The 26,905-nt window shown below is 34.9% G+C and overlaps 1 protein-coding gene across 1 annotated transcript in view; it reads right to left on the reverse strand.

Moving 5' to 3' along the window:
• LOC136031104 (solute carrier organic anion transporter family member 4A1-like) overlaps positions 1–26,905 on the reverse strand; it is a 67,435-nt gene that overhangs the window by 35,651 nt on the left and 4,879 nt on the right. The window contains exons 3-6 of the mRNA XM_065710408.1: positions 13,358–13,508; positions 12,326–12,576; positions 11,005–11,230; positions 2,715–2,805 (exon numbers count right to left, since the gene is read on the reverse strand). Coding sequence (XP_065566480.1) covers positions 2,715–2,805; positions 11,005–11,230; positions 12,326–12,576; positions 13,358–13,508 — 719 coding nt within the window. The remainder of the gene's footprint in view (positions 1–2,714; positions 2,806–11,004; positions 11,231–12,325; positions 12,577–13,357; positions 13,509–26,905) is intronic.

Raw genomic sequence — 26,905 nt, forward strand, 5'->3', positions numbered from 1 at the left:
TACGATGTAAGAACTATTGGTATTAAAATTCCGTTTTTTAAAGTTTCAGTTACTATTGAGCCGGATCGCTCCTAACTACAGTTACCACAAACTGTTTGATCTGCTTTTACGCTTCACTAATTGGATGATCTGAAAAAATATGTAATCTTAAAAACCAATCAATACAAGAGCTAAGAGCTCATATGACACTTGTGACGAGGCGAGAAGAGCTAAGAGCCAAGAGATCATATGGTATGAGCTCTAACAAAATTCTATGAATCAATAGATTGATTTAAAAAGGAAAAAAGAGGCTTAATGCCGGTCAAGATTTAAAATAAGAGCTCTGAGTCACAAAGTCCTTCTAAATATCAAAATTCATTAAGATCCGATCACCCACTCGTAAGTTATAAATACCTAATTTTTTCTAATTTTGCCTCTCCCTTTTGCCCCCCAGATGGTCGAATCTAGGAAAACGACTTTACCAAGTCAAATTGTGCAGCTCCCTGAAACGCCTACCAATTTTCATCGCCCTAGGACGTCCAGAAGCACCGAACTCGCCAAATCACTGAACCCCTCCCCCCAACTCCCCCAAAGAGAGCGAATCCAGTACGATTCTCTCAATCACGTATCAAGGACGTTTGTTTATTCTATCCACCAAGCTTCATCCCGATTCCTCCACTCCAAGTGTTTTTCCACGATTTCCCCCTCCAACTCCCCCAATGTCAAAAGATCTGGTCGGGATTTGAAATAGAGCTCTGAGACATGGATTCCTTTTAAAAATCAAATTTCATTATGATCCGATCATCTATTCGTAAGATATAAATACCCCAATTTTCATGATTTCCAAGAATTCCGGTTTCCCCCTCCAACTCCCCCGAATGTCACGGGATCTGGTCGGAATTTGAAATTAAAACTTTAAAGCACAAGATCCTTCTAAATATTAAATTTCATTAGGATCTGGTCACCCTTTCGTAAGTTACAAATACCTCAATTTTCAAAATTACCCCCCCCCCCCAATTCCACCAAAGAGAGCAGATCCGGTCCAGTTATGCCAGTCGCGTATCTTAGACAGGTTTCTATTCTTCCTATCCAGTTTCATCCTGATCTCACCGCTTTAAGTATTTTCTAAGATTTCCGGCCCCCCAACTGCCCCCCCCCCAATTACGCTTGATCCGGTTGAGATTTAAAATAAGATATCTGAGTTACGAGGTCCTTCTAAATATGAAGTTTCATGAATATCCGATCACTCCTTCGTAAGTTAAAAATACGTCATTTTTTCTTATTTTTCAGAATTATCCCCCCCCCCCCACAATTGAGCGGATCCGTGACAATTATGTAAATCACGTATGCAAGGCTTCTATTTATTTTTCCAACCAAGTTTCATCCCAATCCCTCCAATCTAAGCGCTTTCCATCATTTTAGGTTTCCCCACCCCAAACTTCCCCCAATGTCTCCAGATCCGGTCAGGATTTAAAATAAGAGCTTTCAGACATAATATCCTTTTAAATATCAAATTTCATGGAGATCAGATCACCCGTTCGTAAGTTAGAAATACCTCATTTTTTTTTAATTTTTCAGAATTACCCCCCCCCCCAAATACCCCAAAGAGAGCGGATCCGTTCTGGATATGTCAATCATGTATCTAAGACTCGTGTTTTTTTTTCACCAAGTTTCATCCCGATCCCTCCACTCTAAGTGTTTTCCAAGTTTTAGGTTTCCCCCTCCCAACTCCCCGCCCCCGTCACCAGATCCGGTCGGGATTTAAATAAGAGCTCTAAGACACGATATCCTTCTAAAAATCAAACTTCATTGAGATCCCATCACCCGTTCGTAAGTTGAAAATACCTCATTTTTTCTAATTTTTAAGAATTACTCCCCCCCAACTACCCCAAAGAGATCGAATCAGTTCCGATTATGTCAATCATGTATCTGGGACTTGCGCTTATTTTTCCCATCAAGTTTCATCCCGATCCCTCCACTCTAAGTGTTTTCCAAGATTTTAGGCTCCCCCCTCCAAATCCCCCCAATGTCATCAGATCCGGTCGGGATTCAAAATAAGAGCTCTGAGACACAATACCATTCCAAACATCAAATTTCATTAAGATCCAATCTGCCGCTCATAAGTTAAAAATGCTTCATTTTTTCTATTTTTTCCGAATTAACCGGCCCCCCACTCCCCCCCCCCGATGGTCAAATCGGAAAAACGACTATTTCTAATTTAATCTGGCCCGATCCCTGATACGCTTGCAAAATTTCATCGTCTTAGCTTACCTGGAATTGCCTAAAGTAGCAAAACCGGGACTTTAGGTTTTCCCCCTCCAACTCCCCCCAATGTCATCAGATCCGGTCGGGATTTAAAATAAGGATTCTGAGACACAGTATAATTCCAAACATCAAATTTCATTAAGATTCAATCACCCGCTCATAAGTTAAAAATACTTCATTTTTTCTATTTTTGCGAATTAACTGGCCCCCCACTCCGCCCCCCACCCCGGATGGTCAAATCGGGAAAACGGGGCTATACGAGGCTATTTGTAATTTAATATGGTCCGGTCCCTGATACGCTTGCCAAATTTCATCGTCCTAGCTTACCTGGAAGTGCCTAAAGTAGCAAAACCGGGACCGACTGACCGACAGACAGACAGACCGACAGAATTTGCGATTGTTATATGTCACTTGGTTAATACCAAGTGCCATAAAAATCTTTAAAGAACAAATATATTTTAAAAACTTACGGATCTGGATAATCGACAAAAATCCGAAGTAATTCACTACCGAGAAGATAACCAACTGCAGGACCAAGAGCAACGAACACATAAAAGATGCCTGAAAAATAATTTGGTGGTATCAATTCAAACCAACAAAGCTTACTTTTTGAGAGAGTTCCCAATGAATAACACTTTATTATTTTTACTCAAATGTTGTCTCAATTTGTATTTTTTTTTTTTTTTTGGCTTTTCTTATTATGGAAAAATCGCTCCTTACCTCTGTTAAATAAAAAAAAAAACAAGTTTTTTTATAATTTTCTAAATTTTTATTTTTTATTTTTCTATAGAAATTTTGCTCAAATAGACCCCAGATCATATAAAAATATTCCGGGGATAGTAGAGCCCCCAAACCTCGGGGACAGATATTGTAAATTTATCCGCCGGAGATGTATAAAGTTTGTATGGAAGGGATGGTAGTATAAACTTTGGTGGGGGCTCATTCAATTGCAATTTGAGTTTTAAAAGTCATAATTGATCGGAGTGCAAATAGCCCCCCCCCACCTCCAAAAGCCCTCTGTTCAACCAAAAGCATCAGACTAAAATTTTTAGATAGCCATTTTGTTTAAAATAGTATAAAGATCAAATAACAAGACTCTGGGATCGACCATACCTCCAAAACCTGGGAGCTAGTGTCGTAAGTTATGCCCCAGGGGCATATAAGGTTCCTATTATTATTATTAATTTATTACACGTCAAAAACGGAAAAGACGGAGTACAAGAAAAAATAATAAATACACTTCAACCACAAAAATTATAAAATAACACTAGTCCAGGGGTGGCTGGCTCTTAAAACATTGGCACTAAATTTGGAGGTTCTTCTCTCTATGGCCATAGAAGAGTTGGTGACCTTGTATTTCATGGAAATGTCGCCATTGCTGTGTCACAGAGGGAGACGCAGGAGAAATTTGGCATATCTGTAGAATGCTCTACAAATGGCTTTCTTTTCGGTAGCTGTGAATATTTTCCAGAAGGGAGCCAGGGCAAGCAGATGGGTTAAATACCTCGCTGAAGGGTTTGGAGCAGGATATGGCCATGGATGCCAGAATTGAAGGCTCTACTAACATCAAGCGCTCCAAAAGGAGAAAATCACCATTTTTATCTCCATCAACAAGAAGATTTGCACGAACACTGTGAACGTGTTTTCCGTCCTGAGTGCTTTTTGATCCCGAACTGGTCGTCCGGAGTAATGCCTCGAAGTACAATTTCCATCAAAAATAAGGGATTCAAATAGCTTACAAAAAGTAGTTGAAACAGTGATCGGACGATATGAACCACTCTGGCCAGCTGGTTTACCTTTTCTAAGAATAGGATGGACCAATCCAACACCAAAGCTGTCTGGAACGATGCCAGTAACAAAAACCACTTGCAATAGCAGAAAAAGGTGCTCGAGGAGAAGATTGCTGGCAAAGCCTAAATAGATGCCAGATATACCATCAATGCCCTTAGATTTCTTTTTTTTTTTTTAGCTTAACAATTTTAGAACGCATCAAAGACGGAGTGACCAGGAAGCCAATATCCTTAACTGCAAAATGGAGCTCCTTATCGAGGGCCTGGCAAAATGTGTTGTCTAGGTAGGAATTAGAGCCTGAAAATTAGTCTCTGAAGTAGTCGCACAAGTTTTTTTTTCTGGGATGTAGGGTGAGCCATTGGAAAATTTGTTCTTAGCTCGAAGACGCCATAAATAGGGCTGAAGTATAAACTTCAGATATTCCTCAATTGGATGGAAATTAAAATTTCTAGTTACCTTTTTAGTAGTCAAAAGTGATTGGAGGATATATACCCCTCCCCCGCCCACACAAAATCTCTTTTCCTCAAATGAGTCCAGTCAAAGTTTTGAGAAAGACATTGTGTTTAAGATAGGCCAAAGATAAGATAACAAAATCTTTGGGGACAGCATCACCCCCCTCAAGAGCCTTGGGTAGGTATTGCACCTTATTCTCCGGGGCTATAAAAGGTTCTTATAGAAGAGGACTTACATGATTAGAAATTGAAAGTTATAGTTTCCGGTTTAGGATTCAAAAGTGATCTGATGGCAACTATCCCCCCCCCCAACAAACCACTTTTCCCCCGATACATTTGATCGAATTTTAAAGATATTTATTATGTGTAAAACAGACAAAAGATCTTATTATAAAACTCGAGGCTTACACAATCCCCTAGAACCCGGGGCAAGTGTTATAAATTATGCCCCGGGGCCATATAAGGTTTTGTATGGAAGGGAGGGATGGTCCTATAAACTTCAGAAGGGGCTCATTGTATTGAAAAGTGAAACTTCTAGTTCCCTATTTAAGAGTCAAAAGAGAATAGAGGGCAACTCGCTCCTTCTGCCCTTTTTACTCCAATCTATCCGATAATATTTTTTTGATAGCTGTTTTGTTCAGAGTCCAAAGATCAGATAAAAAAAAGTCAACACAACCCTAAGACTCCGGGGGCAAGTGTTGTATGTTAGGCCCTGGGGGAATATAAGGTTATATGCGAGGGCTTTAAAATAGTTCAAAGATCAGACAAGCCCCATCCAAACCTAAGAAGCTTAACAACGATGTTTTTTGGTAGAACTAAAGGGAGTTAACCTCTGGTCCTCCCTGCATGGCACGACCCCCTCCTCCAAAAAACAGCTTATTAACAATATTTACTCAAAAATTTATAAGGCGTACCCTTTGATACTCTATAGTCCGATCCCCCCCGAAAATATATCAATTATAAATCCCGGAAGCTAATCCCTGGGCCACCCTTCATGGCCCGAAATCCCCTCCAAAAAATATATATATTTACGATAATTCATTCCTAAAATCATGGGAGCTGACCCTTGACTTCATCCATGGCCTAATCCCCCCCTCAAAAAAATCATCGACCATATTTTATTACAAAAATCATTGGAACTGATCCTTAGCCCTCCTTCCCTGGTATAACCTCCATCTTCCTCTGAAAAAATTACAAATAATCTATTCAAAAAATCGAAAGATCTGACCCTTGGCTCTCCCTCTTTGGTCGATCCCCCGTCCCCAAAAAGAAAATAGCGATATTTTATTTTGAAAAACATGGGAAATTACCTCCGTTCCTCTTTACATGATCCAACCCTCCCCCCCCCCAAAAAAAAAAACTTGTTAACGATATTCTGTTCCAAAAATTATTGGAGGTGACCCCTGACCCTCCCACCATTTCTCGACTCGGCCCCCTCTCCTCTACTAAAAAAAACATTAATTAACGATATTTTATTCTAATTACCATAAAAATTCAGTTTGATTCTGTTAGATCTCTCCAAAAGTGTTCAAGACACATATAGTCTACACTACAAACCAAAAGTTTGGCTTCTTCCCATTTCCTAGCGGATAAAACGTAAGGCCGACTGCGCATTCGGCACTTTATGATATTACAAGTATTTTCTTTTGCACTTATTACAACAAAAAATATAAAATGAAAATTGTAGCATAACCAGGCTAGGATTTACCCATAGACCCACTAGGCCCTGTGGGTTTCACTATCGTTGAATTTTAGGGTGTTTCCCCAAATATCTTGCAAGAATAGAGCGGTAAAAACGTTTGGGTTTAAACATCCTAGCTTTAAATTCGGCCCTGGTTGGAATAAATCCTGAGCTTATGAGCTTTCAGCAATTATTATCATATATAATATTCAGTTTAATTCTATTATTTCTTGCCAAGATTGTTAACTTATTTTGGAGTAAAAAATTGGTTGAAATAAGGAATTTTGAAAAACCTGAAACCTTGGCAATCAAAAAAGAACAGAAATGAATTTAAAAGAAAACCTTTCCGAGAAATTTTTTTAGAGAAAAGTAAAGGCCATATTAAACTTAAGATCAGAAAAAACAGAAGCCTAAGATAACTCAAAATCAAAATGACCAGGAATTATTATTAAAGAAATGACACCCAAAATCAACAAAAATTAAATAAACAATCCAAGCAAAAACGTACAACAGGTACTTTTGTAAGCGAATAAATAAATCTTAAAACGAGTACAGCTGAAATTGAATATGCAATTCAAGCTTAAAACGGACAAAAGTATTTTGCTATTGAAGTATAAGTGAAACCCAAAACGAACCGAAATTAGTAAGAATGGTTGTTGTACTTCCTGACACATCAGGCTATTCAGAACCTGCGATTCCTTCTTTGGCAGGTCCTTCCTGTGACAAATCCTATGGAAAACGTGGTGCGATTCCTTTTGGAAGGTACTTCCTGTGGCAAATCCTACTCAGAATGTGGTGTGATTCCTTTTAGGTAGGTCCTTTTTTGGATTCCTTTTTGGTTTGGTAGCGGACACATTACCCTTTTCAGAACCTAGTGCGATTTCTTTTTTGGTTGGTAGTTCCTGACACATTGAATAGGGAACATACAGACACGCTCCATTGAAAGATAGGGGGCACACTGGCGCATTCTATTGAGGGATAGGGAAATATGATGACACTCCATAAAGAGTTAGAGCATTCCTTGCAACATTATGCAGACTATCTCTTCGACACGGGATAGAGTATTCCTGAGAGGCAAAGCCTTGACGGTATCAGACCTTTAATCTAGTTCTAAGCCCACTTAAGTAGCATTCAAACTTCCCACAAACAAAATCAAATGGCTAGTACGTTCTTAAATTTTCCGTGATTTGTTTTTCTTAGAAATCCAGGAAATCAACCTTTGCCGGGTGCTTTGGGGGAGAGCGCTCCTGAAGGTTGTAATCGGCAGGGTCTTATCCACATTTTTTTATTGTTTGGGGAGGGAGGTTTTTTTTGGGGGGAGGAGGTACCAAAAAACCATTTCAAAATACAACAAAATTTGTCAACACTCAGAGTAATTTACAAGGTTTTCTCAAAGATTCTTGGCTATCTCTCAGTTTTAGAAGGCCTTTAAGGTCAAATATCCATGAATTAGGATCTTTGATTTATATTTCTGGGGGTTCAACTGGTTTTTTTTTAGATTTCTTTCATATTTTTATTATTTTCTCTGGTTCATGCATTTGATACACAGGGTATGTCACAGGTTCTTTTCGAGAGGCCTTCGCTGTAGGTCAGTTTCAAAAGGTTTTTAAGTTCATCTTTCTTTGAATTAGGCTAATTACTTTATATTTTCATGGTTTTAACCAAATCTTTTCTATATTCTTAAGATTTGTTTAATTAACTTATTATTTTCTCAGGTTTATGCACATGCCACAAAGGGTACTTCACGGGTTCTTTTTCGAGAAATCTTGGCTGTCACTCAATTTCAGTACGCTTTTAACCTGAGCTTTTTTTGAATTAAGCCAATTTACTTTGTATTTGTATATTTTTAACAAAATTTCTGATATGTCTTTCAAATTTTTTCATATTTTCATTATTTTCTTGGGTTTATGCTTATCTCACATAAGGTATTTCACAGGTTCTTTCTAAGAGCCCTTGACTCTCAGTCCCTTTCAGAAGGCTTTTAAGTTCAACCATCTTCGAATTAGGGCATGTTACTTCATATTTTAATGGTTTTAAAAGATTTTTTCATATCTTCGTAAGATTCGTTTTATATTTTTATTATTTTCTCTGGTTTATGCTTATCCCACACAGGGTATTTTACAGGTTCTTTTCGAGAGCCTTTCGCTGCAAGTCAATTTCAGAAGGCTTTTAAGTTCAACTTTCTTTGAATGAGTCCTTCTGCTTTATATTTCGATGGTTTCAACCAATTTGTTTTCTGTATTCTTAAGGTTTGTTTCGTATTTTATTATTTTCTTGGATTTTCGCACTACATTTCCAAAGGATTTGCCGCAGACTTACCAAAAGACCTACCAAAAAGTAATCGCACCACGTTTTCCGTAGGATTTGCCGCAGGAAGGACCTACGAAACAAGGAATTGCAAGTTTTGAATAGCCAGATGTGTGACGAACTGCAATAACCATCTCTACTGAAATTAAATAACCAATGATAGCAAACAAATATGCAACAAATACTAATATAAATGAATAAATAAATCTTGAAACGAGTGAAACTGAAATTAAACTTGCAAATCAAGCTTAAAACGAACAAAAATTGCTACAAACAAGAGCTAAGGTTTCGTCTCCTTCTCTCACGGTAAATGTCTAAAACCTACTGCAACATTGGCGATTCACTTACAACTACATGTGTCTTGAACAATCTTAGAAAGTTAAAATAAAATCAAACTGAATATTTGATATATAATGATGTTAATTTTTGAAAGATTTTCAGTTCAAGATTTTATTTCACTGTAATTTTATTTTTATTTTCAATCCACAATCTACAAAGAAAAAATTTGTAATATAATTCGTTTCCAGTGAAGCACCAATAACGCAGAAGACTTTGAAGTTCATCGCTAGTAAGCTTCCCTCCCCATGGAATATTATCTCCGTAGAAACTCCCCCTGCAGCACCCCACCCCCCTCTGAAAAATGTCTGTATACTTCCCAATAAGAAATATTATACGTAATCAATGGGTAAATTTCATGACTTACGTACCTTTCCATAAGGGCTGTAGGGGTTTACCTTATCCTCAAAGACATTATTACTTGACCTTTCAACTATGCTGAGCAAAATGGCTATCACACAATTTTTTATCAGATGACTCTTAGGAAAAAAGATGGGCAAAATGAAGGTAAGCTGCCTGCCAATCTTTCTTGTCACTTACGAAAGGCACTATATTCAAGGATTATTGGCTCGATACGATACTCTAGGACTATGGGTTCGATACGATATTATAGGACTATTGGTTCGATATGATAAAAAAAAACAAATAAAAAACAAATTAACACGCATCTGTGATCTTTCTTCTGGCAAAAAAAAATACAAAATTCCATATTTTTGCAGCTGGAAGCTTGAAGCTTTTATAATTGGGTTTTCGGATATGCTTAATCTGACGGTATAATTTTCATCAAGATTCCTTGACTCTAAGGGGTTTTCCCCACTTTTTTTAAAATCAGGCAAATTTTCTCAAGGCTCGTATTTTTTGATAAGAAGCACTAAACTTAATGAATTTTATATAATTGGAATTAACAACATAATATCAACTCTTTATATATGTACATTGATATCAAGAGTCTGATATTTAGAGTATCGGTTACTATTGAGCCACGTTACTCCTAATTTTCATTTGAAAAAAAAAAGATTGTAAAGGTCAATTGACTTGATTTCTGCTAAAATATTTCAATAGTCATATGTTATATATAACATCATATTTCGCATTAATATTTACTATGACTGATTAGGAGCGTGAATTTGCTAGACTTTTTATGGCTAAAAACTCTAAATCATTTTTAAGCACTTAAAAAATGATTCCCACCAAAACAAAATTAGATTTTGAGCTAATTCGGCATATGCCTACTTTTGTCGATTTTGGATGTGTTTCTCACCCCAGGTATATTCTTCATCTTCCAAAGTGCAAAGTGAGACTTTTGCTACTATTAAATATAGATACGGTTTGGAGTCATCAGAGGCAATGTTTTAGTGTTGCCTGCAGTAAAGAGCCAGAAGTTTTCAATGTATAATTATATTGATCGCAAAACTCTGGATTGGGCTTGTTTAAATGGAAATTAAAAGTTTTAGAGCCCGTTTTGTGAGTCAAAAGGATTCGGAAGGAAATCCTTGCCCTTTTTTGTTAGCCTGCCTTTTGTAATCTTAAAGACATTTTATCAAAATTACAAGATAATAATTTCGTCAAAATAGTAGAAAGACCCAATAAATATGTTTTTCTCGGATGGCATAGCCTCAACAGGTTCTGTGGTAATGACCGAGAATAATGTATATTGCATATAATTATAAACATGAATATTGTAAAACTGTAAAGCGGGCTTGTGCTATATCTCAGGGAAGGCTAAGGACATTTAGTTGAAGCTTTCAGGGGATGTTTGGGGTATATTTAACTAAATTTAAAGACACTAACCAAATTCTGGTTTTCAGAAGGTTGTATACTCATAGATTTAGGAAGTGGTATATATATTGCATTAAACCAGAAAAATTGGGCTTGAACAATATTTCAGGGAGGTCTAAGGACATTAAGTTGAAACTATCAAGGAATATTAACGGGAATAAAGAACTAGCTCGAAAAATGTAAGAGATTGTCAAAAGATGGTATTTCCTCAGCTTCGCTAACCTTGAATTTTAGTTCCTCAACTTTTTTGAACGTATCAGTTCAAATCAAAAAGTGTAACAGTTGACAAAGTATTATGGACTAATTTTAGATTTTATAGTGACTTGCGTTGGTTCTGACATAAATTGACACGTCATTGTCAAAGCCTGTGTATCAATATTTAAAGAAAAATCCAAGACAATATCTAAAAATAACCTGTGTAAAAAGGCTGATCCTGGGTATTAACATTTTCATCCAAATAAGTTATACCAAGTGAAAATACAGGGGAGGCACCGATGCCATGGAGAAAATGAGCCAGAAAAAAGATCCATTTATAGTTGCCAGCAGTCACAACAGAGCTATCAGTGTCAGATTCAGCTATGGAACATACATCTGTATCATTTAACCCGTTGCATTCTGTAGAGAATTGATTGCTCAGTGGCTGCAAATAGGAAAATAATATATTATAAAGTGTTTTGCCACTCTAATTCATATGTAATTTTCCTCAAGAGGATACTATTTCCCTTTTTGGGAATAGGAGACGGTCTTAGAAGGCAAAGGGCATGGGAATCGTCAATGAGCTTTACAGAACATACACATGAACTGCAATTTTTTTTAATTTAGCTGCAGGATTGCTAAGTACATTCAACTGCAGTTTATAATTATTATATTTTATTATGAAATTTCCTGCAACGTTAGATAAATTTCTGGGTACTTTCTGCTCCAATCAATCAACTTTTGACTTTTTTGTTGGAGCAGGTTGTCAGCAGGCTCATCGCGTACTAAATAATGTGCTGCTTGCTGCTACTAAGAAAGGATTTGAACTACATCTGTGCAATCTGGATCTCTCCAAGGTGTTTGATCCCACAACCCATTTTCAGGCTATTTCTTCACCTTTTTAGTCACAGTATCAATATTTCAGTAATGTGTCTTCTTAGATTTCGGTATTCAAAGTCTTTTTTGCAGATTGAAAAAAAATAGAAAAGTTTAAGAAAGTAAAATACAGTGCAATGGTCCGGCAAAGAGCAGTCCTTTCCCCCTTCCTAATTAAACTTTGTATTCTGTCTTTTTTTTTCTTCTACTTTCCTTTTTGATCTAGAAAATATTTCTCATCTAGCTCCTGCAGATAATACAATTTTGATTACCAGGACTAAAAAGTGGTTTTCTGTCTATTTGGACTGCGGGCTCCAAGCTCACTTGCAAACTTCCCCACTGTACCTAAAAGTATCTGCCCACCCATAATGTTCTTTCGAGTTTGTTTGTCTTTTTCTCCCATTGTTTGTTTATTGTCTTTTTATTTCTTTGCTTTATTTTTTGGGAGCAGGTTATAAAAAATTTTCAATTATTGCATTTTACGGTATGTGAATCTTTAAATTTTTGCTTACTACCCTAATGTTGTTCAATTAATGGAAATATTTTCCAAATCAAAGCAAAATTAACTTCTATAGTAAAGATAGAGAAGAGGAAGAAAAGAGAATAACCGATAAATAAAGAAGAGATATGAAGCAGAAGAGATAAGAAACAGGCAAATAATTACCTCGTATTTTCCAGTTATCCAGTGTGGCAAGGTAAACAAAAATGCTCCAATACCCATGATGATAGCTCCCCATCCCAGCCATCTTGGCTTAGAAGCTCCTACCCTGCCACCTAAGTATGTCACAGGTATTATACAAAGCAAAGAGGAAATCTCGTAGAAGCTCAAAACCAGCCCAGTTTCTGATGATTGGAGGCTATACCGTCTTTCAATGGAGGTGATTGAAACATTGACAAAGCCATTGACCAAACCACCTGAAATAACAATTTTTAGTTACTCCTAATCAGTTAAGAGCTACCATTGTCTACCTGAGAAAAGATTATCTTACTTTTAAAACAGGCTTATTTTTGTGAAGTTTCCAAAGTTTGGTTCAGATTTTTTGTTCTTAATTTTGTCAAAAAGGTTAAACTCTTAAGATGATACGAGTATCTGAGCTCATTCAACTTTAATGATATCATCTTATTATATTAGTACAATTCATTTGTATATTTTTTTTTTATAGCTTGTGTTTTTTTTAATTTCACCTACAACAAACTATAGGCCTCCAAACAAAATATTTTTGCGCAAATACAAACCTTCTGGTGACACAAATGTATTTTATGTGTAAAACTGACTTTATTTTTAATATTATTATTTCTTTTACGTATGCTGAGACCTATCCATGATAAGCTGGGGGACAAATCTGGGGGACATGAGAAGTATTTCCATATATTTCACCAAAATACAGCCAACTAAACAGCAAAATGGGCGAATTAAAAACTAACTTACTGTGTAGTTAGCACTACTCATTTGTTGTCAATTATTGATATGTGAAGAAAAACCAAGATCTACTTTTAGTCTCATTTCCTTCAAGTTTATCGTAATATTTCAAAATAGGTTCCTGTTTGTATTGATCTACTGTTTGTACTGGGATGTGGGATGGATTGATACAGACCTGCGTTTTAAATGAACATGGAGTGAGACGTCAGTGCATGTAACCAAATTCTTAACGAAAATGTTGCATTCTAATGCTATCTCAATATTGAAAATAATTACCTTGTATAAAACCAAGGGCACAAAACAGAAGAAGATAGAATTTAATGCTCCTCAGGGGCTTCAAAAATTTTGGCTTGAAACAGAGCCATCCGCAGTTCCCTCCTTCGTCATTTTCCAGCATTTCCTTTACTGGCAATGTGTCAACGTCAGGCTTAAAAAACAAAAGTGTAAAAATTATATTTCACAGAAACATAAATTAAAGCTATTACTAGACAATTAGATAGTTCACCTTTGACTCCCCATCACACAGCTTACCCTACTCCGGTAGTATCTCCATAGGCACTTTCACTGGGGCTCTATCAGTAGTAAAGTAATTGCCGATTCTGCCTCACCTAGATCCTATTGACTCCCCTTCACACAGCTTACCCTACTCCAGTAATATCCCCATAGGTACTTTTACCGAGGTTCTATCAGTAGCACAATAATTGTTGATTCTGTCTCACCTAGATCACCCCATCAATTTACATAATTTTCAGCCCATTTTAGATAATTTTAAGATCAGTAATTGCACATTTTCATCCCTGTATTCAAAATGAAAACTGGTGCTTGGAAATCAAATTTCGTCCCTCTTTTATACTTTTCACAATGTGAATGCGGGTTCATTACCCCACCTAGATCACCAAAACAATTCACCCTTTTCAATTTACACTGTTTTAAAATAAGATTTCCGGACCACTTCTGAACCGCTCCATTAATTTCATTTGGGCCACTAATTAAAATTTCTGGAACAATCATCAAATTAATTCAGTTTACCCCTTTCTCAATTCAATTTGCACTATTTTAAACCAAAATATCCAGTATTTCTTGCAATTTTTATCCCTACATTCAAAATGAAAACAGGTCCTTGGAAATCAAATTTAGTCTCATTTCTATACTTTTTCACAATGCGGACACGAGTTCTAGGTCCCAACTAGATTACCCTATCAATTTATCCGATTTCCAATTGAATTCACACCGTTTTAATGAAAAGAGCTCCTTGGAAATGAAATTTGGTCTGATTTTTATGCTTTTTCACAATTTGAACACGGGATCTAGGCTCAACCTAGGTCACCCCATCAATTTATCGCATTTTCAATTGAATCCACACTATTTTAATGAAAAAAGGTTCTTGGAAAGTAAATATGGTCTCATTTTTATACTTTTTCACAACGTGCACATTGGCCCCACCTAGATCACCCCATCAATTTATCCCACTTTCAGTTGAATTCGAACCATTTCAATGAAAATAGGACCTTGTAAATCAAATTTCGTCTCATTTTCGAACTTTTTCACAATGTGAACACGGGCTCAAGGCCCAACCTAGCATACCCCATCAACTTATTCCATTTTCAATTCAATTCACACCATTTTAATAAAAACAGATACTTGGAAATCAAATTTGGTCTCATTTTCATACTTTTTCACAATGTGAACACGGGTTATAGGTCCCACCTATATCACCGCATCAATTTATCCCATCTTCAATTGAATTCAAATGATTTTAGTTGAAGATTCACAATATTTTATAATTTCCCATTATAATCCTAAGATCAAAATATGTCTTATGAAATGAAAATATGACGAATTAGTGAAATAAGAGTTAAATTATATTCCATTTTCCCTGTACTACTGATAAAATGCAATAATTTAATATTTAGTGGATACTTGGATATCAATATCCAAATAATTTATATTATCTAAATTTTTTCTTTCAAAACCTTTAAAATCCAACCTGTATCTAATTTTTTTAATTTACTTCAAGATGAGCTGCTTTAGAGTCGAAAGACTTTGGCGCAAATGGATCAATCAATTCACCTTAAAATCTATAATCATAACAAATTAAATTCAGTAATCGTGTATTCCATTCCAATAATTAAATCTTCTTTCCTAATAGTTCGATTATATTTATTTTCCATTTTAATTTCGCTGAAAAGTTTCTCCATTTAATAGTTGCTAATTTCATTTAACAAAATTTCTGAATCTGAAATAGTTTTTCTTTTAATTAACTCTGGCTTTCTTCCCAAGAATCCTTCATTGGATGAAAGAATTATGCGAAGAAATCCAAACACGTGTCAGACGACTGTTGAATGAAACAAAAAAGAATTATAAAAGACGTCCTTACAGGCTAGCATGGTCGAGCTGGTAAAGCGATTGGCTGATCATCGGTTGCGATCCAACATTTCAACTCTCACTGTTACCTCGTGTAGCAGATGATAATGTCAAGACGACCGGGCCAATGGCCCAGATCAAGGTTTAAGAAAAAGAGGAGCTTCCCTCCAAATAAAAACCCTGCAGGGTTTGCCCCAGGACCAGGCCGACATAAAAAAAATCGATAACAGCCAAGGATATGAGTTTTGCAAAAAAAATTATTTGTTTCTATTTAATTTTTAGTTTATGTAAATTCTATTGGTTTATATATTGAAACACGTAAAGATGAATCCAATAATTTTAAAGTATTATTTGAATAAATGCTTGGATTGTCTTTTTACCATACCCAATATTTCATCAGTTTTTTTAATTTTTACTGTATTATAGATAAATTATTTATATTATTTCCTGTATCTACGTTTTGGGTTCTTATCAATAAAACTAATACATAAATTAATAATCAAATAAAAAATAAATAACATGAATATTTTAATCATTGTTTTGCTGTACTTAAATTATCCAAATAATTACAGACTGAATCTTCAAGAAATGTGCAATGAAATTGATTTCGAACCATTTTGGTTCGAAATTTGAAAAGAAAGAATATACGACTATTTGTAATGGTAGGATAAAGCAAGTAGAAAATAAGCCTAAATAGAGCGATTCATAAAAGAAGTAATATTAGCAGATGGAAATTAAGAAGTGATTTATTTATGCGTTAAATTTTACAGACTTCGCGGAATATTTATAACCAATTAACCATTTAATGCTGTTTTGCATAATTCATCTTCTAATTTAATTATTTCTTCATTAATTCACCTAATTTATTGCAAGCAATTCTAAATAGAATAAAAAGGCAGTTTTATATTCAGCCTTTCTGTCTGCTATTCCTAGATATTTTTCAAATATTTCAACTATAACTGCCCCAAGACTTAAAGAAGCAAGGGGTAAAATAGAAAAAGCAGATAAACGAAACACTAAACATAAATTTGGGTACTAAAAAAAAGCATCGCTAGCATTTCCAGAAAATTCAAAACTTTTACGATAATCAAAAAATTTCTTTTCTGGTTCTTCTTCTATTTATATTTGGAAATAAACTTTAAATAAAGTTTTGTGGATCCATTCCCTTCTTTTTTTGTAACCAAAACACAAATGACCACAATTCAAATCGTTAATTTTTTGCCTTGATGAGAATGATAGGCAATGTGCTTATTCGACATCTTTAAGTGGTTGAAATTTCATTTCTAGGTTGGATTCCAAAAATGTCTTAACATCCTTCAAATGAGTACCTAGAATCACTGGAATAACAAGTCCAATGCTTCCCAGAAGATCCCATATAGTCATAATTCATCAAACCACATTCTTATTTCTTTGTTTTACCTAGCAAGTCATCTCGTGAACAAACACCTTGAGAATAAGGACCTAATTACACCTAAATATGAATGAAATGTAATGAAAAAAATTAGAGATATTATTATACCTAACAATTAAGGACCTTAATATGACCTAATTAATTGAATATGTCAATATTTGTCAACAATATCATGTATTTTTTTTAATTTTCTGACGTTTTCCGTATTTTTTAGCGAGCATTTTTTGAATTGCGAAATCTCAGCTTCAGCAACTTTTCTGGATCTTTCCCGCTGTTTAGTACTTTAGCACTTTTACTCGTATTTTCTTGGTTACCACGTTTTCTGAGAGCTTCAATTGTAAACCTCGACCTTTCGGTAAAGTCTCCGGTAATGTTAAACCTTCACCTTTAGCATTTGAAGAATAAGTAACTTTATCAACAATTTTCTTTCCAGCACATAGACCTAATGCAGCTGCACCGCTTGTTAGAGCAGCTTTACCTATTGCAGTTGCTAATGGTATTAAAAATGGACGTAAGCCACCATTTTGAATTAGTTGATGATACAATACAGTTATATAGACATCTTTCTTTTTCGTTACTCAATTTGTTCAATTTGTTTTCTTTAAAGCAACAACTTAGCACATTCTTACGCAACAATAATATTTTCTGTCCGAATTCGGCAATTTTCTTTTTTCTCAAAACATCGGTTTATTTTTACTTTTTTAAGATGGGATAAATGTGTTCTGTATCCAATAAAGTCAGCTTTTCTATTGATCTTAAATGTATCAAGATATAAAAAGAACGATAATCTTGAATGATTTTAAAGTAGTTGTTTGTAGGTTAATTCAATATCACATCCTTTATTTTTATTTTTATATTTTTATATTAGTCACCTGTCTTTTATGAAGTAATAGTTTAACAGGTTCTTGTTCATTCACTTTTATATGCGTTCATCGCACTTTATATTTTTGTTTTGCATTGAAACGAGTTTTAACTTTTTGTTTTTGAATTGTGTACTCTTCCATTTATTAGAGAATAATCTTTCATAGATAATTTCCAAGGTAAAGATTTTTGTAATACTCCTTTCAAAAAACTTCATAGGCTTGATTTTTACTTCAGCCTTCCTTTCATTCTCTTTTGACATGCTTCATCGGGATCTTTTTCAAGGATATTTATTATGGCATTTTCGAAATTGGCTGAAAGTGCAGGTAACTGCTTAAAGCCTCTCGAGTATACCAATAAAGTTGAAAAATTAACTGTATGTGAACCATTTTTTGGGCTTGCAACTTTTCTAATTCTTATATTTTGTGCATTAATATCTTCTTTTGTTACTTTTAAGGTATTTATACTAATAGTCCTTTGTCATCAACTCTAGTCAATATACTAAATTTTAGTTAATCTATTAATATCCTCACTTAAATATTTATTAGTAAGAATTTGCTGATTAACAACTTCACCCTTGAAATAGTTTAAAATAATTTTCATATTTGTAAATTCATAGCTTCTTTCTCTGATTTTGGATCACCTAGTAAATCATTTCAATTGTAAATCAAGATTACCATCATCATCCAGTAATCTGCTTTCGTTACTTGTATACTTCTGATATTTACTTCCTAAGCTTCCAAACATGTTCATTTAGTATATACAAAGTTTATTAAGCGAATTTTCAAGTTCTTTCTTTATGTGAAAGACCCATCATTTGTTTTTATATCAATGAGTAAAAATCCATGATTCTTTGTTGCTTCATTAAAGTAGTTGATAAATTTTCTTTTTTCAAGTCAGATGCATGGTTTTATCTGATTCTATCAAGTTCTTTGGGATTACAACTCTTGAAAAATGGCGAATAGTTACAGTTTAATCGTATAACTTTATGTGTATTAAAATAGCTCTAAGAGATAATGATTATTGATGTATTTCGTTTTCTACTTCTCACGAATAGATCTTCAGTTTTCTTCTGATCTTATTCTGTTACAAAATTGTCAAAGATAACTAAATTTTGACAGTTGTGATCTAGATCATCTACACCAATGATATCGCTTTTATCATTTCTTGCAACCAAGAGATCCATCTCTGATTTCATTCAAAGACATTCATTTTAATCTTTAAATCATTATATGTATCTTCTTCAAGATCTTTATCATACGGACAATTTTTTGAAAGTATATGTAAGCATAAATCAATTTCAAAAGTAAATTGTCTTTACCACATACAGATTTACCACAAATCAATAGTCAAAACGGTCATTCAGGTGACAGCAAATGTTTATTTTTAAAACGATCTGTATTTTTGCCATATTCAAATATTTTAATAGGGGTTTTTTTATCCATTTACTTGGTTGATTTTTTGCTAATTGAAATTCATCTATGAGGCATATAGCTTTGAAGCTTATAGCTTGTAGCTTTGAAGCTCATAGCATACAGTTATGAAGCTTATAGTTTTGAATCTTATAGTTTATAGTTTTGATGCTTATACCTTATAGCTTTCAAGCTTATGCTACAAGCCTCAAAGCTATAAGTTTCAAATCTACAAGCTTCAAAGTTATAGGCTTCAAAACTATAAGCTTTAAAGCTAACAAACAAGTTCGAACAAAGATGGTGTATACAGATTGCTTTTCTGCACAACAAAAAAATGACACAGCAATTTCTCGCACGTTTCTTGAAGATTCAGTCTGTATTCAACTCGAAGAATTTATGTCATTTGCTTATTATTTCATTATTAATTTATGGATTAGTTTTATAAATAAAAACCCGAAATGTAGGTAAAGGAAATAGTATAAATGATTTATCTTTAATAAAATAAAAAATTAAAAGCCAGAATAATTATTATGTATGGTAAAAAAAGGGATCCAAATATTTATTCAAATAATACTTTAAAATTATTAGATTCAAACATTACTTTGAAATTATTGGATTCATCATTACGTTTTTCAATAGATAAACTAATAGAATATACATAAACTAAAACTTAAATAAATAAAATAACTTTGCAAAACCCCTCCCCAGGCTCTTATCCATTTTTATCTTTTTATTGATTTCAATAAATTCTTTTCGTTTTTCAACAGACAAATTAATAGAATATACATAAAATAAAAATTAAATAAAGATATTTTTTAATTATGGTAAAACCCCTCCCTGGGCTATTATCCATTTTAATTTTTTATTTTATTTTGGATATTTGTGATCTCACATCAGCCTGGGTTCTGAGGCAAATCTTGCAGGTTTTTTTGGAGGGATGCTCCTTTGCTTCTTACTCCTTGATCTGGGCCAGTAACCCCATCGTATTAACATCATCAACTGCTACACGAGGTAACAGTGAGAGTTGGGCTGTAGGATAGCAACCGAGGATCAGTCAATCGCTTAATCAACTCAGCAATGCTGGCCTGTAATGTATACAATCTTTTCGTGTTTCATTTAACAGGCTTCTGACGCATGTTTAGATTTCTTCCAAAAAATCTTTCATAGAACGAAGTCCTCTTGGGAAGAAAGCTAGAGGTAATTAAAAGAAAAACTAATTAAAAAGACTAAGTCACTAAGGCTAGGAATAAGTGAAGATGAAAAGTTGACGTTGTTTAACAAAAAGATTGATCAGGTGGACAGATTCACTTACCTTGGTAGTATCATAGGCAGCGCAATAATTCTGTCGAAGTAAAGAGTGATGTGGGTGCAATGTATTATATTTCCTTTTTGACCAGGGCACTTCGTAGAATCTTCGAAAAGGGCTTATTTTATTGGAAATTGAAAGGGCTAGTTTGACAACCACCCTCCTGTGCCTACCATTTCCCCAACCATATCTAATCATAATGTTGAGATACCCATTTTTTTGAGCGTAGTTAAAAGGTTCGGGAATTACGTCGACAACCCCCCATAACCCCCAGAGCAAGGGTTTTAAATTATACCCTGGAGGCATTGAAGTTTTCGGTGGTCATATGAATTTCAGAGGGGGCTAATTGGATTAGTGATTAGAAGTTTTAGTGCCCTTTTTAAGATTCAAAATTATCAGAGGGTGGATATTTCTCCACACCTTATATTTTCCCGAAATACAACTGATAGAAATTTTTAGATGGCCATTTGTTGTAGTGGAAACTTTGAAAAGGGCTCAATGAATTGGAAATTGAAAGGGTTAGTGCCCTTCTTTAATAGTCAAAAGTAACTGGAGGGCAACCGATCCCCTCCCACGCCTACCATTTCCCCAAACACATCCAATCAAAATTTTGATATAGCCACTTTGTTCAGCATCGTGTAAAGATCCGTAAACTATGTTTATGTGGATGACAAACCTCCCCCTCCCCTACATCCCTCAGAGCAAGGGTTGTAAGTTATGGTCTTAGGGCATATAAGGTTATTATAGAAAGGGTGCTCGTATGAACTTTGGTGGGGGGGGGGCTCTTTGGATTGGTAATCAGAAGTAATAGTGCCCTTTTTTCAGATTCAAATTGATTGGACGTTGGATAACCCCCACACACACCTTGTATTTTCTCGAAGTACACCTAATAGAAATTTTGAGATGACCATTTGTTGTCATAGAAACATCAAAAAAGGCTATATCCGATTGAAAATTGAAAGGGCTAATACCCATTTTAATAGTCAAAATTGATTGGAGGGAAACTCCCCCCCATGCTCATACATTCCCGAAACACATCTAATCAAATTTTGAAATAACCATTTTGTTCTACATAGTTGAAAGGCCTGGAAATTATGTCTTTGAGGATGATACCCTGCTTCTCCACTGCCCTTACTGTAAGTGTTGTAAATTAATGCCCCGAGGGTGTATAAGGTTTTATGGAAAGATAGGTCTTATAAACTTCAGAGGCGGCTCATTGTATTGGAAATCAGATGTTCTAGTGCCTTTTTTAAGGTTCAAAGTGATCGGGGGGCAGCCGCTACCCCGCACGTCATATTCTCCCCAAATGCCTCCAATAGAAACTTTGACAAAGTCATTTGTTCAAGAGCTATTCCAAAGATCACATAACAAGGCCTTTGGGGTTGATGGAATTCCCCATAGTCTGGTGGTGGGGGTTGTAAGTTATGCCCGCGGGGCATATAAGGTTCTTATGGAAAGGAGGGTCGTCAAACATGGTGGAGAGTAAATAGCCCCCCTTCGTCCCTGACATTATCTTTTTCCGAAACGCATTCAATTTTAATTGTGAGCTGGCCATTTTGTTACCAATAGTCAAAAGTCATATAATAATATTTGGATCGGATGGAGCTCATTTGAATGGAGCTCGAAAGTTTTAGTGCCCTTTTTAAGAATAAAAGATGAATGGAGGGTAATAAGCTTCTCCCCACGCCTTTCATCCCCCAAAACATATCTGATCGAAATTTTTAGTGGAGAGTGTTGAACTAATAAAAACACGATATGTGAATACAAATTTTCAAAAGGGTTTATACGGTATATTAATTTGGAAAATTCAAGAAATAGTAATGGAGATGATAGAAAGGCTATATTTGCATGCTACCAATACTACTATAATGAAAAAAAATAACCAGTGCAACGGCACAAACATAAAAAAAAAGATGACAGAAGGAGAAAATGAAGACTGTTTTCCTACATTAGTAAATGATATAGATCAGCACTTGAATGAGGTCTTAACCCTACTCATCCATACAATTATAGAGGTTAAATAGCATAGCCATACACAATCAACCATAAAGAAAAATCCATGGGCAGGCAGTCGTGTCGTAAGTAAGTATAAGTCGTCATACCAAATATTAAAAACAGTAAAGAAAAAAATAATTCAGAGGCAACAACCCAACACAAGGGCTCATCAGGAGAATACACACTTTCCTATAGGGTTTCGGCACTACTACCACACTATTCCATTTAAAGTGTTAAGGAAAAATTTGAATTAAATCAAAAGATGCTATATGCATTAACATTGTCAAAATAGCATATCTCAAGTATTGATTTAGGTATTAAGTTGGAAATTTAAGAGGATGCTTAAGAGGAAGATGTTCTCACAGAAAGGCAATATGTGCACATTACTGCTAATTCTACTGTTACTGCTACATTTACTATTACTTCTACTACTACTACTACTACTACTACGACTACTACTCCTACTACTACTACTACTACTACTACTACTACTGCTACTACTACTACTATTACTACTACCACTACTGCTACTACTATTGCAACTATTTGTAATACTAAGAACATTGTGGTGAGAATTTTAAGAAGTAAATGAGCATACAGATTATCAAAAGAACATATCAGCAATGTCATAGCAATGGCTAATTGCATTGTCGAACTTCCAGGACTTGATGAGAGGGATGTTCTACTGACCAAAAGGCAATATGTTAATGCTACTAGTGCTAGCCGTACTACCGCTTTTCAATACTATTACTGGTAATATAAATGCTACTACTGTGACTACTATTACAACTATGCCTAAGGATATGAAGCTGAAATCATGAAGGAATTTTGAGGGGGGAGATGAACTGAGATACAACAAGTCGTATGTATAGCAGTAGTCACAACTTTTAAGCCATGAAAAAAGAAAAACAGTCAGATCATCATAAGTGGTTCATAATCTGGGGCCTTTTGTGTGGAATAGTCTGCCGGCAAGCATCAGGGAGTCTGTCAGTTTATGCGGGTTTAAAGATAAATTGAAAATATTTTATTTAACAAATAGATTTTGAAGGGCGGGCGGTTTTTGATGTCTTCATCAGTTTCATGGGGTGGGATGGGGGCTGAAACCGGTAAATAATATTTAATAGAATTATTTTGTTGCATTGTGTTCATGTGTATGTGTTGTTGTTTTATATATATAAGATAAGCTATGTGGATAATCATGAGATGTTATGTGTAGATATGTATTTATAAAATATTAATCATAATATGAAATTGCAGCACAAGTCCTTAGGATTTTCTTTTTGCTGCAATAATTTATTAGTGTTGTCATTTTATTTACATTTATTTTGTGGATAAAAATAAAACCTACCTACCTACCGATCTACCTACCTATGCAGGTTGTAAGAAGGGTGCAACAGCAACATCTTGAGAACGCTTTGGTGTGTGAAGTTCAAACTAACAGGGCTTGCTGTGATGGATTTTGAAATAACCAAAAAAAAAAATATGCATCCTAATGCTACTACTTCTACTCATACTGCTACCACTGTTACTACTATTTCTACTTCTATTACTACTGTCACTAATGCTTAGGCTACTACTATTAATTCTGCTGCTACAACTACTACTACTGCTGTTAAGACTAAAGGTATTAAGGCGAAAAAATGGGATATATAAAAACTGTATGGAACTAACTCGAAATACTCAATGCCCACACAGGTTGTCATGCGGACACATCAGAAATGCTTCAGTTTCGGTTGATGGTATTTAGCTGAAACTTTCAGCTTGTGTTAGAGATGATGTTCAAGAAACCAAAAGTGCTGAGTGCATACTTCTACTAATGCTGCTAAGACAATTACTACTGCACAAGCCAAGGGTATTAAGATGAGCTTTTAACGAATATGTAGGTGGATGTTGAACTAAATCAAAACAAGCTATGAGCATGTGGACTTTCAAAAATGTGACAAAGCAATATCTGAGAAACAGTTTATATTAATAATTAAGACCTTTAAGGGTAAGTTGTTGGGGATTTTGAACTATCCAGAAGGCATTATGTGCTTACTTTTGATACTACATTTACAGTCATTGTAACTAATGACGCTAATGGTATTAAGGTGAAACTTTTAGGTAACACTCGGGACGAGTTTGAATTAAACGAAAGAACTGTATGTATGGAGGCTTTAAAAAGGGTATATAAGCAATATCATGGGTAAAACCGCTCTATAATAGCTAGAAACATCATTGAACAGCCATTCTGTCAAACCCGCTCATTTTCCAAACGCATCTAGTCAGTCATTGAAACAGTCATTTTGTTCAGCATAGTAAAACGATCCAGTAATTATGTCCTTAGGGATATAGGGCATGTCAACCCCCCCCCCACAATTGTGCAATCGAACCATTATGCTTTAAAACTTGGTGTTGTTTTAAACTAAATCGAAAGGTATTGTGTTTATGGTTGCCAATAAGACACCTCAGCAACATATGGAGAATGACTGGAGTATTAAGTTGAAACTTTAATTGAAACCCAAAACGAACAGAAATTACAATAAACAGCCGAGTCAAACTCAAAACAAGCAAAAATTACATGAGTAGGGCTGATAACCCCCAAGTCTTCTCGAGACCAGAATATAATTTGCACTTTACTGAAAACAAAATGCATTTTAAATGTTCTCCCTTTTTTGCTTTCATAAATAAAAATTATCAAAACTTCAAGGAATAAATATCAGTAGGCTATATGTCAATTAAACTGACAATCCACGGTCATTTTTTTGTTTTTTTTTGTTGTTCTTTTTTTTTTATTAAAATGCAAGTTATCTGGTCCCAAGAAGGCATTGGGCTTATCAACCCTACTCATGCTCACCTTTGGTCGTTTAGATTTTGACTCAGCTTGATTTTTATTTATTTATTGACAATAATGTGTGGTAGTTTTACGCTTGGAAGGTTATGTGACTTTATTTTTGCTCATTTTGTGCTAAATGGAGCTCTTTACTTTTCTGTAAAAAACTTTTTTTCTGGAAAAAGTATTGTAAATTAATCGAACAGTTCGTAGTAACAAACTGTAGTAAGGAGCGACCGGGCTCAATAGTAACGGAAACTCTAAAAATTTGAATTTTGATACCAGTAGACACATCAAAAGAATTGTAATTTAATGCTGATTTTAAATATATAAATTTCATCAAATTTACTTTTACCCCTCAAAAGTTACGAGCCTGAGAAAATTTACCTTATTTTAGAAAATATGGGAAACACCCCCTAAAAGTCAAACAATCTTAACGAAAATCACACCATCAGATTCAGCGTATCAAAGAATTCTATTGTAGAAGCTTCAAACTCCCATCTACAAAAATGTGGAATTTCGCATCTTTTGTCAGAAGATTGCCACAGATGCGTGTTTATTTGTTTTTTTGTTGTTTAGTTCCCAGGGGTGATCGTATCGACTCATTGGTCCTAAAATGTCGCGAGAGGTCTCATTCTAACATAAATTAAAAGTTCTAGAGATCTTTTTAAGTGACCAAAAAGTTGGAGGGCACCTAGGCCCCCTCCCATGCTCATTTTTTCCCAAAGTCACCAGATCAAAATTCTGCGATAGCCATTTTACTCTGTCTTTGGGGACGACTTAATCCCCCACAGTCCCCGCGGGAGGGGTTGCAAGTTACAAACTTTTACCAGTGTTTAATTATAGTAAAGGTTAAGTAGAATAGTCAAGGCTCAGGGTGTTTTTTCAGAGTTACTAAAACGTTTGGGAGAATAGGATATTAAGTGAGCAAGCCAAGATTATAATAGTGCTACAGTGAACAGCTACAGAAGCTACAGTGATGACTGTGGTTAAATCTGGTTTCGAAGCATGGGTGCTCCGAAAATCGGATGAAGATTTTCTAGATGTTTTCTAGAGAAATTACCTAAGGATTGTTCCCCTGCTGACTGACCATATTTCAAACAGCAGGCTGTACGAAAAGTGATGTTCGATCCCGCTTTTTTGGGCAAATAAATAAAAAAAAATGTTTTTTTTAGCTGAATGTAAGGAGCGACATTAAAAACTAAAACAAACCGAAATTACGCCGTATATGAAAGGGGATTTTCCTCCTCAACGCCCTGCTCCTTACGCTAAAGTTTTTTACTGTTTTAAGTAGAGTTAAGAGAAAGAGTCAAACTTTATCGTAAAGAGTTGGGCGTTGAAGAGGAAAAGCCCCTTTCGTATACAAAGTAATTTCTGTTCGTTTTAAGCTTTAATGTCGTTCCTTACTTTCAGTTAAAATAAAAAAAAATTTAATTTCTTTTTTGAACATTTTTGAATTAATGCATGTTTTGATTTTAGCTCTTCCCACATAAATAATTCAAACGAAACTTGTATATTATTTTGTTTTTTTGCTAAATGGCTTTCTCATAGTTTTAATTGGAAGATTTTGAGAAAAAGGAGCGGGGGAGGAGGCCTAGTTGCCTTCCAATTTTTTGATTACTTTAAAAGGCAATTAGAACTTCTAATTTCTTACGAACGCTTT

Source organism: Artemia franciscana, chromosome 9 (genome assembly GCF_032884065.1).
Source record: "Artemia franciscana chromosome 9, ASM3288406v1, whole genome shotgun sequence".
NCBI classification, from domain to species: Eukaryota; Metazoa; Arthropoda; class Branchiopoda; order Anostraca; family Artemiidae; genus Artemia; species Artemia franciscana.